This window comes from Drosophila biarmipes, chromosome 3R (genome assembly GCF_025231255.1).
Source record: "Drosophila biarmipes strain raj3 chromosome 3R, RU_DBia_V1.1, whole genome shotgun sequence".
NCBI lineage: Eukaryota > Metazoa > Arthropoda > Insecta > Diptera > Drosophilidae > Drosophila > Drosophila biarmipes.
This window is the reverse complement of record NC_066616.1, coordinates 9,802,623-9,815,158: the sequence shown is the minus strand read 5'-3', so window position 1 is coordinate 9,815,158 and position 12,536 is coordinate 9,802,623. Positions and strand designations below refer to the sequence as shown.

Here is a 12,536-nt window from a genome sequence, read left to right as displayed (position 1 = left end):
GCCCAGTTCTGCGGGGGCGGAAATTCTCGGCTGGGGTATTACTTGCAGCCAGAGGTAGGGTCACTCTCTTGCGGTATTTTTAGCTGTAGCGCATAGGGTCACTCTAACGTTTCTGTTATGTTAGCCTTATCTTTAACAGAAATGTTAGAACTTTACATTGATTGGAAAACTCCGGTGTAGATCTTACGTAGATATACTTCGCCATGTAAAATATAATTCGCCGGAAAAAGTTACTTTTATTCTTGAAAGTGGAAGAAAGTATGGAGCTTTTCTTAAATATAACCAAATATATAAATTTCATGATATTAATACTATTATTGCTATTTCTTAATCATTCTATTTGAGATTTTACGTTAATGATATATTTAACCTTACTGTTTATACAGGCATTTTGTGGCTCTTTCTGCCAAACTAAAGTAAGAACTAAAACAAATTGTAATAAATGTATTGAATAATATATAAATGAAATGATTGGAATTAAAAGGAGTTTCAAAGCCATTTTTTGCCAATTTTGATAGCTAATTGGAAATACAACTTGCATTTATTTTGGTCTCGTTTATCTTGCTCAAAATAAGTCAAAAAATTTACTATAAAAATTATAAACAAGCTCTACAAAAAAATAAATTGATCGTTTTTTACCAATCCTGAGTAAAAACTGTCGTCAATGGCAACCCTAAGTCTTAGTGTGGCACTAGCAGTTCGAAATACCGGCTTTCCAAATTAAGGCGCCAATTTTGAAAAGTCTTTTACGCTCGATGATTTCTCACTTACTGTCGCCTTCCTGACGGGATAATTTACGAAGGCACTATCTTCGCATGGAACCGCCGTGAAAAAAGCGCAAGCATTCATCAAACTCGCGGCGGAACTTTAGAAATGTAAAAACCGCGCTATGCGACCCGCACACCTGCTGCCGCCGAGCGACATAAATTACGCATACGTCGTGTTAACCGTGGGAAAACATATAAATGTGCTTGCCACCCACGCGACAGGGGCAAAAACAAATCGTTGTACCTTCTGCTGCTTCAGCTATTATTGCCATAACTTTAGACTTTTATGAGCAGTCGAGTCTGAGCGGAATTAGGCTTCTCCGTCGAGTTTGGCCTGCGAAAATGTAACACTTCAGGTTTAATGAGCCGAAAAGTGCAAGTCGAGAGGCACAGGCCCAAATATATTGGCTGCACTTAATTAATTGGTGCTGTGGTTGGGCTGGAAAATTTAAGGGCCTGCCCTGGGATCAAATAATTACGTGATGCATTCATCAAGATGGAGTTCGAAAGAGCAGGATTTAAAGGCCTCAGCACATATTTTAAGGCCCAAAATAACGATTATAATAAAATGAGCTCATGTAATAAAGCTGAGATATCGCATAAAAACCCTGTAATTTGTATTTATTTTATATAATGTATTTTACTACGAAAAAACTTCAGTAAAACCCGTGATGAAATGCATCATAACATTTGCGCAGTTTGCTTAACGCATTAATTAGCATTCGGGCTGGCTTTTCGGCATTTAAAATAATAATCCTAATTTGCCACACCTGTCGTCAGGTTTTTATGTCCGCATGTGTGTGACCGTGTGACTGGAGCTGCACAAAAGTAATTTGTAAAATTCCCGCTATAAAACATTTATAATAAAAAGGTAGACGGTGGCAAGTGTCAGGCAAAGACACCCCGCGCCGAACCCTCTGCTCACATAGCTCTCCTGGCCAACACATTTTTCGCATTTAGTTTGTAATAAAAAGCAAGCATTAAAAGCGAATATTCACTTCGGAACCGACATTACGGCAAGTTGTGGTTAGTGGGGCGCACTCCAGGGGAGTGAGTTGCTTCCCTGGGTGCTGGGGGAGTTTTCCCTGCGGAGTGGGGAATGGCTAATGATTCGGAGGGCTGAATTCAAGGTGTCAGAGATTTCGCCATTTATTTTGATTAAATGTGGGTAGGGATTTTTTATATTTCGTGAAACGTATAATAAATATGTTAAATATTTGTTTGTATTTTTGTTAAACATGCAAACGTTAAATTTAAATATCTTAATTTATTTATATTTAACATTGGTTTCATGTTCCCTTGGTTTCAAATTTTAATTAAATACAAAAAGTATCTTTTAATAATTTATTTTAATCAACTAGAAAAATATTTAAAATAATAAGGTTAACTTCATATTAAAAAGCTTACCCCTTGATATACTTTTTACCAAAAGTCACAATTTTTTAGCACGAAATTTTGTATTTCATATCCAGATACTTACTTGCATTTTTAATACATTTTTCTTTGCGAAAAATCATTTTAAATAAACTTTTAATTATAATTTAATTATTTTGCTTGCGGTCATAAACATATTTTATATACATTTTATTTTAGCTATTGAATTGGGACATTTTTGGCTCATAGAATGACAAAAAATCAGCAAAAATGACTACTAAATTTGGCGCTCATCAAAATGGCTGAACGGATGTGAAGTGAGTTTAATTTTAAATTAATTATGCCCGCAAGCTCTTCTTTGTTGCATGTCTCTACACTCTTTATCCACTGCGCCGCGACTGACATACTCGTACTCATTTACCAACACATTTTAAATAATGAAATTTGCGCATAAAACTTTGGCTTTTTGTAAACGACTGAAATACCAAAGAGGGAAAAAAACCACGTTGCATGCAACACACATCAAACAAAACAAACAAACTGGGCGGAAAATGGGCGGAAAAGTCAGTCTACAAAAGAGTTGCAAAATGACCAGCGGGCTTTTTTGCTTTTTTTCAGCTCTCATTTTCTATTTTTCCGCCATTCTTGTTTTTGTTTTTGGCCAAGTTAATTGGAATAGTTTTCGCCAAACATAAACAAGCTTCAAGAGCAGATAGTGCGGCGGCTCTCGGGGGCTGTGGGCGAGGCTTTGTTACATATTACATATGTGTTCGCCTCGGCCTTATGATGTAAATGAAATCCCCAAGAACCTTGAATTATCCGCCCGAACTTAGCAAACTTCTCCCCGCCTTCGGAGGACCTCGTCCCTTCTGCCATATTGCTGGCCAGACATAAAATTTGATTTAATAACCGCTGCTGGCTGCCATAAAATTTGAGCCATTAAAATTTTGCCGAGCCAGAGTTCTGCCCATAAACGGAGGGCATTTAAAACGAAGTGAATCCAGAAATCCGTTGGGTTAGATTGGGTTCAGGCGGGGTCTTAAGGTCTTTATTAGCAGTTAGCAGGCATTCCCAAAGTTCATAAATTGCGCAACGAAAACCGTAGTTGAGTTTCTGAAAACGATTCACCTATGGTGCACTTTATGGCCTACATGTTTTTTTATTAATACAGAAACTAATTAAGAAACTTCGAAATCATTAAGTTAAGTCTTCGAATATTTTAAATATAATTACCCTCCTCTTGGTATCCTAAAATTATAATTTTAAGGGCATAAAACGCATTTTTAAGTATTTATTTAATTATTTTTTATTGTTTTAGTTTAATGGTTTGTTTATATCTCATTTAGTTTAACTTTACTTCATATTAATCACTTAACTTATTTCTGCATGTCTTGCAATCGTTTGTTTTCATATTGTAAACTAGACGATTATAAATTTAGTCTTAAACATACAAATATCATATTTTGTTTTTTTGGCGACGCTTTGAATGGGTTTTATCAGAATGGTTTACAAATGAACTGGAAGAGTACTGAGCATTATACAGACTTGTAAGATAAATTTAAAAAATAGAGGAAATCAAAATTGGCTTAATAAGTGAGTTGATAAGTTGGCAGTTTTGTTAGGTGGAGGTAACTATTACGTTGTTAGAAATTAAGCTTGAGAAATAAATTGAAAATAAAAATAGTATTAGCTACAAGCCTGAAATCCAATTGACTTGTTGCACTTCAGCAACAATTACCCGGTGAGTTCTATGATTAATTCGATTGTGTGTGAAAACTTCGCTTTAAATCAAGCATTTATTTACTTTTTTAGTCTTAGTGCATTGGTTGGTTTTGTACACAGTAAAAAAAAGCGTCCCTCGTTTGTTTTTCATCCTCAGAGTATTAATTTAAATAATTAACTAGTTATTTGTTTTCAATTATGCGTCTCATTACTTTCATTGTTAGTCTAATCTATTTTGAGCCATGTTTCTCGTTTTTTATGTTAGTGTACTTTTATTTTATTTCATCGCTTTACTTTCAGTAAATAATACCACATTTTATGTTTACTTTGACTAGAATATTTACAATGCCGTCAACAGAACTGCGTTATCAACAATCTCCACCAATATTTGCTTTCAATTAGCTGATGCGTGGAAAAAATGCATTTGTGCTACGCTTACACGATTACTTGATTATATTCGTATATATACTTTTATATAAGGTTCACAACAGATCTATCGAGCAACTAAACACAGATATTTAACTAACACTCGTTCAAACTATATGTACAGGTTGTCCTTAGTCGAAAACGTTTAGCTACGGATTTTAATATAATTTGTTTGGTTTTCCGATGATTTGTTTGACCTTCTCGCCCCTTTACTGCGGCAGGGGGTGAGAGAGTGTTAGCCTATGACTAAACAGAGATTAGGTGCAGTCTAGTAGTTGGTTTTCGCCTCTCAATCCGAGAAGTTCTTCTCGTCGGAAAAGCGCACATGGTGCTGCTGCTTGAGCCGCCCGCTCCGCTTTCCCGCCACTCCCGCCGCTCCCGTCCCCGTGGCCGCCATTTTGACAATACCGCTCGAGTTTCCCGCGCCGTTTCCGGTGGCAGGGCGTCCGCCGCCTCCGCCTCCGTTGGTGGCACTTCCGGCAGCCGGGAGCGTAGGCGACATGGTGGCCGAGGTGGTGGTGGACGTGGGCGAGGAGGAGTTGGTCCACTGCTCGTCGCAGGAGCAGTAGCCCCTGGCCACGTCGCCGCCCTCCAGCGCCAGGGCGTGCATTTCCCGCTTGAAGCGCAGCTTCTTCAGCTGCTGTCGCTGCCTGTGGTCACTGGAGAGGGGGGCTCCGCCTGCTCCTCCCCCTGGCTTGCCCGCTGCCAATCCCACGGCACCGCCATCCGCATCTGCTGGTGTCCCCTTGAGTTGGCCGTCATCATCCGCCTGCTTCGGTGCATAGAACTCCTCGGGCGTTTCCGCTCGCAGGGTTTCTATGGAGCTGCAACAGAAGTGTTGGGGTTGCACATTAAAGTGGTCGCTTTTCAGTTTACAGAAAAAGTTAAATAGCTAAATTTACAATTTAAAGTTCTTAATTATACCTGTAAAAATATATGAATTTAAAAATTAAGTTAAGTTAAGTCAAATAATCATGGCTGCCTGAATAAAAAATATTAAAGACCTATGTTGGTTGGCTTTTATATATTAAAATGAGTTTATCCATGATAATCCACTTAAATTAATCTAGTAAATATTCATGGAAAATACGTAATTTGAGTAATACCAAAAAAGCTGTCGTATTTAAATGTTATTTAAAAGTTACCTATAAAACAATATGACAATTTTAATTACTACAAAGCTTCATGCGGGATTATGACTTATCAATAAAATTATTAAGTTAATTAAGATGAAACTTCAAGCTAGAGAAATAAAATACTTCATTAATGTTATTACTACCATATTAAAAAGCAACGAGATTTGTAATTAAGTTAAAAATATATTTGCATAAATAAAAGAAATAACTAAAGGTAGACAAATAAAAGATTTAATTTTTTACTTTATTACCTCATTAAAAAACAGTGAAAGTAAAATAAAATATTTCAATTCACATATTTGCATAGATAAAGGAGGAACTTATAGGTAAGCAAATTAAATATTGAATTTATTTATCATATTAAGAAGTAACAAAAATAATTTGTATTCACTTTTTAAAAATGTTTAACAGCATCTTTTTACTCTAAGTAAGTGCACTAGGACTCAACCCCAATTCGCAATTGAGTTTTAAGTAACTAATTGACCTATCTTATTGTTTAGCAGTTTGGAAAACCATTTCCCACTCGGGTGAATGATGTGTGTATGGCTTTATGAGTGGCTCTGTAAGACCCTGCACTTCGTCTAAGACTTTCAGAGGGTTACTCCCCAACGCTCCAGTTCGACTGACAGTTGCACCATGACTTTTCCCTATTTTCACCTCCCGCCCCCGCGGCGACATCAACCTTAACGACACAGTGCCTGCCAGGAGTGCAGCCCGTCAGAGCCATCAGACCCATCAGTGCCACTCAGTTGGCCGCGCTATATCTATATATCTGTCCTATCGTGGAACCCGGCTCCATTTGGTCGCGGATTCGCTGATGCCACGCCGTCCTCATGCCGCACACTTCATTGCGCTCTGTTGGCGCTTTCCATTTTTCCATTATGCTTTTGTGTTTAGTTTAAAATTCAGCGGGAAATCTTCTGCAGCAGCTGCATGCCATATTTATTCAGCCCCCCTGCTTTTCCCTTCTTTTTCTCGTCCTCGACTTTTTCTTCGACTACCGCTGTTTGTGTTTTACACCGGGCACTCCAGCAATTTTAAAGGGGTATTTCGGCTTAGTGAGGGATTACGTTTAAGTAATGTGTTTTTAAAGTAGTTATTGATTTTCGAATTCGTTTTGTAAAAAACTGCATTAAATGGGTATTTAAATTCTTTGTTCCCCTTAACAAGTAAGTTGGAAATTAATAAAAATAGCTGTAGGGCGTAGTGGAGCATTACTGAAAAGCTTTTATATATTATAATAAGTCAAGAAATAAAATGTCCAAAATCTTAAATGGACAATAAAAATAAATAGATAATTGGGGGAAGGTGTATATGTTACATTGGTTATCCAGAGATAACTATAAAATAGTTCTAGGTTTCAAAGAATATTGAAGAGAAAGTATTTTAAATTAAACCAATAAATATTGTATATTAAATAAAGAGCCAATTAATTGTTGAGTATCCTACACTTTATATTGATTTTTCAGAAAGAGGTAGAGTAGTTATTCTAAATTAAAGTCTTACAATTTAAATATTAACATAAACTATGAACCAATTGGTGGTTAAACCTAAACCCTAAACTTTTGATTACTTCATCAGAGAAAGATATCCTAAAAACATGCTAGCATTGTGTTTACCCAAAAGTAGAGGGTATCCTCTGGTCTACTCTTGCGACACCTTTCTGCCAATTTGCTTTCTTTCTTTTTCGCTATGCGTGCCCATTTTTGCAGTACAGTAAACTCGGGTGGGCGAGAATTTATGCAAAGAAAGCGAAAAGTGCAAAGTAAAGTGCAGTTGCGAAAAATGCGCGGCTGCCTTTTGTTTTGCCAGCTCTTTGGCCATCGCGTTCTGGGATGGGCGGCCGGGTGGGCGGTTCCTGGTGTTAGGCGGGGTTCTTGGATGGGGGGCAGCAAGGCAAGGGTTAAGAGGGGAGGGCGGCTTGGCGCTGCACAGTTGAGCGCACATTTTGGCGCAGATTGTTGACTGGGGCGGTCATGGGCGGGGCGGAGAGGGGTGCTGGGTGGGTGAGTGGTTTTCAGGGGGTTACTGCCGCTATGCAGCTTAGACTTTCTCCTTGCAAGATACCAAAACTAAAAGAAAAAGATGCCCCGGCAAAATGAGTGAACTGAGTAATGCGCGTAATGCAAATCGCTGCTACAATGTGTGCAAGTTACGGGTGGAAAAGGGGGCTGGGGGGCGTTATGGAAAGCCCGGGGAAAGCGGGGGAAAGGGCAGAGACCATCATTAACGTATTACGCGCATGTTTGTGCAGCCACTTTGCATAACTTGTGCTGCTGAAGGGGGGCCAACTGGGAGGGTGGGGGACAGGAAACCAGGGGGGGGGGGGGGGCGGAGTGGTCTATCGAGGCAGCTGACGGGTTTTAAATTCCCCCAGAAATAATTAACATCAGTCAAGTGTCGGAAATTTGCTCAGGTTCAAAGATTCATTACCATAAATAAAAAGAGGGGAGTTATTAGGCGGTATAAGTGAAAAAGCTTGGAAACTTGGCAGTTTCCGGTTCACTTTCAATACTTTAAGTCAAATTAAACCAACTAAAATAAATTCCAAAAAAGACTAAGATGATGAGGAAATAAGTAATATGTGGTAAAATTGTGTTAAAAGAGAAAAAATTTTAAGAAATAGTAATCAATTATGTAGGCCTAGTCCTAGCTAAATCACGTTCAATAATATTAAATATTATTAATAATATTTTTAAAAATAATTACATTATATTTATTAATTCGTTGGAAAATGCACTTTATATATGTGTTTGTGTTTTAAAATAAGATTGCCTATTAACTGATTAATTAGATATGATTTACTAAATAAAAAGGACTATTATTCTAATGTAAAAAATGTACCTACAGAAATTTTAGAAATAGTTGCAAAATAAAAATATTTTAAATAATTGAAAGTTGATAACAATTTTACATATTCACGGCAAAGAAAGTGGCATAAAGTAATGATCGTGAAAGCTAATCCCCTGTCCACATAACCCTTGCTCTCGGTTGCATGATGCAACTTTAAAGTTTTGCGCAATTACACAACACATTTAGCCCTCAGGCTTTTGCGAGAAGAGCATCCTTTACCATGTTATTTTAGCAGAAAATTTTATAAATTCTTCGCAGAATTATCTAACACCTAAGCTCGACAGCCTGAAGCCACTTTCAATAGTATATTTACGTCATAATTGCCCTAAAAATCCAAACCAAGGACAAACAAGGCTGCCAAAAACGACAGGCGATATTAAGGGGAAATTCGAGCTGCATTCTCATCTATTTGTTGACTTAATTGGTTAGTAATGCGTCAGATGGTCACATCAATTGCGCCGAAGTGCAAACAAGTAAATGGAAATTATTTATGTTTGCAGGCCAAATTAAATGTAAAGACAGGCTTAGGAAATTCCTCAAAATTTGCCAGTGATTAAATTTAAGTCATTTGCATGTTGCAAATCGTACTATTAATTTGCCGAAATTCTCAAAGGCACCTCGTTGTTTGTTTTTCCTCACACAATGCAATCAAAGAAATTGTTCGAGTCTGCTTGCGGATAATTTTGTTGGCTCTCCCCATTTGCCGATTTTCAAATTTTCCCGTCTTTTGATCATAATTTAAACGGAGTGCCAAAAATATTCTTAAACAAAGTGTAAGGAGCTGAAAGCCAGTGGAGTGGCTTAAGGAAAAAGAATGTGAAATTAATGTTTATTGCGCTTTTAACACATACACACTTCGAAGCCGCCCCCGTGTGCGTGCTTGTGGGTGTAAATTTACATAAAAGTTGCCATTTGCCCTGTGCCCTCCCTGCGACCCCCTGTGACCCCCACGACGCCCCTGTGCTCACTTCAGCTGGATGGGAAAATTGCATTTTCCACCGCGCCAGGAGAACAGCGCAGAAATGTTAATCAGCTAAAAGTTAAGGAAACCAAGGCGGAGGCTGTGCAGGCAGCGTGGGTTGAACAAAATGGGAAAGAAATGCAAATTTAATTGTGCGCCAGGTGAAATAGTGTCCTGACCCACCCACACACGCCCCTTACACCTGCGGACACCCACATACAGCCACTCACACAGCCCGAAGTGGCTGAAAGCGGACAGCAAAGTGGCTCGATCTTTTCGGCCAGGCTTATGTGGGTGGGGGAAAAGGCTTCCCTTTCACCGGATTTAACAAATAATATGCATTACTGAATGAAATATATTTAAATACATGGTATTCTTGTATAAAAACCGCTTTAACTTGCACTTAATTTATTCCTATTCCTGAATTTAATTGCTATTTTTTGAGATAAATAAATACAACTTAAAATGTCGAAATACCACTAGTGTAGTGTATTATCATTGATTAGAATAACTAGTCATAAAAGTTTCGATTACATTTTTCAAAGTAACAAAAATACATAAATAGAAATGCGACTCAGTTTGCAATATTTCAGCATTGATTCTCTTTCGTTTTCACTGTCCAAAAAGTCATATGAATGTCCTCGCATTCTCCAAACGACGCAATAATAATGTGCTAAGCCCTTCAATAAAAATCATTCAAGCTAAACATAAGTCCCAGGAAGTTCGGAGTGGAGTTTGCAGAAATGTTCTCGCTGCCTTTACCTTTTGCTGCCAAAATAATTTCATGGCTTGGCCATTTTCCCCTGAGTTGACAGGAATGCAATTGGCGCCCAGTTCTGGTTACCCAGCTTGCTGGCAGTTAATGCAGTTTTTGAGTTTTTCCTGACCACACTGCAGTTTTAAGTTGGTTTAGCTCGAATTTCCAGAGTCCGACTTGGGCTCATAAATTAGTTGCTGCTCGGTTTCGGGTTGCATGCCGCAAATTGCCTTGCAACCTGCACCTCGCCACTTGTTATGGCTGGGTCTGGTGGTTCCATTTTTAATTTCGTTTATAATTTCGCTCTCCTCGGCTCTGGGCATTATTGCCCACCTATATATTTAATTCGTAGTACTTGGTGCTGTTTTCATATTTTTTCTGCGAAAACCTCTCCATTAAAGCTCGCCCCTTTTTGTGGGTATTTTCGCCGCTCGCTCTGGGGAATTTTTCCATGCCACTGGCTGCGACATTTGAGTCCACCTTGAACCATGAACTCCGTGCTTTCCATGCATATTTATGTTTCATTTGTCCCCTTTCTTTTTTATCAAATAAAGAGCCAGCATTTTTTGCTGCCGCATGTTTGACATGCCGTTTGTTATTTTTGATCAGAGCCTGTGTGCGCAGATATTTTATTTTACCTTTTTCGGATGTCCCGTCCACGACCTTTGCTTTTTTCGGCTCTCCTAAGGGTTCGGCATGTTTGCCATTCTTCTTCTTGTTGCCAGGAACTACATTTTAAAGAAATTTCTCCCAGCATCGACTTTAAATTGTTCGCATTGCTCTGTTTGTTTCCTGTCAACGGCTCTGTTGTCTCTTTGGAAAGTTGGGGGAAAAGTGGGAAATGGAAAAGCTCACCATATCTCACTACCTCACGTTCGCCCTAAAGAAGCTTGACCCACCCACCGGCTGGGAGGACCTCCTGGAGTTCGTCCTCAGCACTTTGAACTCCACGTGTCGTCCCAGACATTACACCAAAGAATTGAGAAAGGCCCTGATAGTCGGACTGCGCTTTGGCATAATACGCGAAATGAATAATAAATATTATCTGTACGAATATGCGAAAATAAATTCCTTTGGACGAATTACATACGAGTTTACCGAGAATCCCCTGACCTCGCACCCCCTCACAAAGAAAGAAGTTGGGGATGATGAAGACGAAGAAGAATGCTCTAACGAAGATGATATAGTGTTGAAATCAGAAGAAGAACGAACAAAATCAGGAGAGAACCAACTTCTTGAGAATGAAGATTTGAATACTGAGGCAAATAAGTTGAAAGAATGACTACTATTTTAAAATAAAAACGTTACGAAATTACCAGTACAATATATAAATATATTAAATATTTTACGTACAGTCGTAATTGAATACATGTATTTAAATATTAGTAAAGTAACATTTTTTACAACGTCTGAAAACTTGGTTTATGTAGCATTTATGCGAATTGTAAAAAATTGATTTCCCCGAGTGAAATATTCCAGAGAATTTTTATATTTTCATTATTACTATTGTCTAAAAATTCCTGAGAAACTTATTTGAAAATTTGTACATAAATTTCTGAAGATAAGTAGACATTACTTTCTACAATAAGTAGATTGGTTCTTACTGAATATTTTAAATGAAAAGTAGTTACTAACTTACACAAATTTAAGATATCATATAATTTTTAATAAAGACATAGAAAAATCTATAAGGAAAAGGCTATTAATGAACTCTGGTAAAGATCAATGAGAATATGCTTGTGACTCACAAAATGTATGTGATTAATCTGCATTTTCATTTATGAAATTACCTCAAAATATACAATGAAACAAAATAGGCATAGGTACAATATGATGCATCCAATGCAGATGGTAATCTTACCCCGTTGATGACTATAAGTCCAACTCAAAGACCGATACCTATCAGACGCGCATCTCGTCCATCGCCGCCTGCGGCACCTGCTGTTGCTGCTGCTGCTGGGGATGCTGGTGCTGCTGCGGGTGCTGCTGCTGGCCGCCCACAGGTGAGGCGGAGGTCAGGACGAGGCCGTCGCCGTGCGAGTGGACCAGGTGGGCGGCGTGGGAGTGCGAGTGGGTGTGGTGGCCCTTCGAGGAGCTGGGGGCGCTGCTCACCCCGCTGCTGCTGCTGCCGCCGGAGGGCGTTTGGTCCAGCAGCATGTTGCCGCCGCCCCCGCCCATGGCCACGCCCATTGCGGAGTTATTGCTGCTGCTGTTCGTTGTCGTCGAGGAGGCGGTGCGGAGCGGTGGGCGTGGTCCGCGTATGTGATGCGACTGCATGCCAGTGAGGACAGCTCCATTTGCCTGGTGTTTGCTCGACTGCTGCTGTTGATATTGCTGCAGCTCTGCTGCAGAGAGAAACATATTGATGCAAGAATATAAGATTGAATGGTATTTTTAAAAACTTAATTATCTAACGTCTCTTAAAAATTATATTAGTTTAATTAAAATAAAAAATAAGGAAAACTTAAAATATAAACTTTATAGATTTTGTAAGAAAAGCGCTCATTATATTTAACAAATTTTTTAAGTTTGAACCAATA

At 38.7% G+C, this 12,536-nt stretch overlaps 1 protein-coding gene across 3 annotated transcripts in view; it reads right to left on the bottom strand.

The window, feature by feature from the left end:
• Window positions 1-3,427: 3,427 nt before the first annotated feature.
• LOC108031781 (neuroligin 4-like) overlaps window positions 3,428-12,536 on the bottom strand; it is a 46,585-nt gene continuing 37,476 nt past the window's right edge. For 2 of the 3 annotated variants that reach the window (XM_044093616.2, XM_050888754.1), the window contains exons 13-14: window positions 11,858-12,341; window positions 4,966-5,113 (exon numbers count right to left, since the gene is read on the bottom strand). In XM_044093616.2, coding sequence (XP_043949551.1) covers window positions 11,899-12,341 — 443 coding nt within the window. In that variant the 3' untranslated portion in view covers window positions 4,966-5,113; window positions 11,858-11,898. Of the gene's footprint in view, window positions 5,114-11,857; window positions 12,342-12,536 lie in introns of all 3 variants that reach the window. The other variant, XM_050888755.1, reaches the window with a different exon arrangement.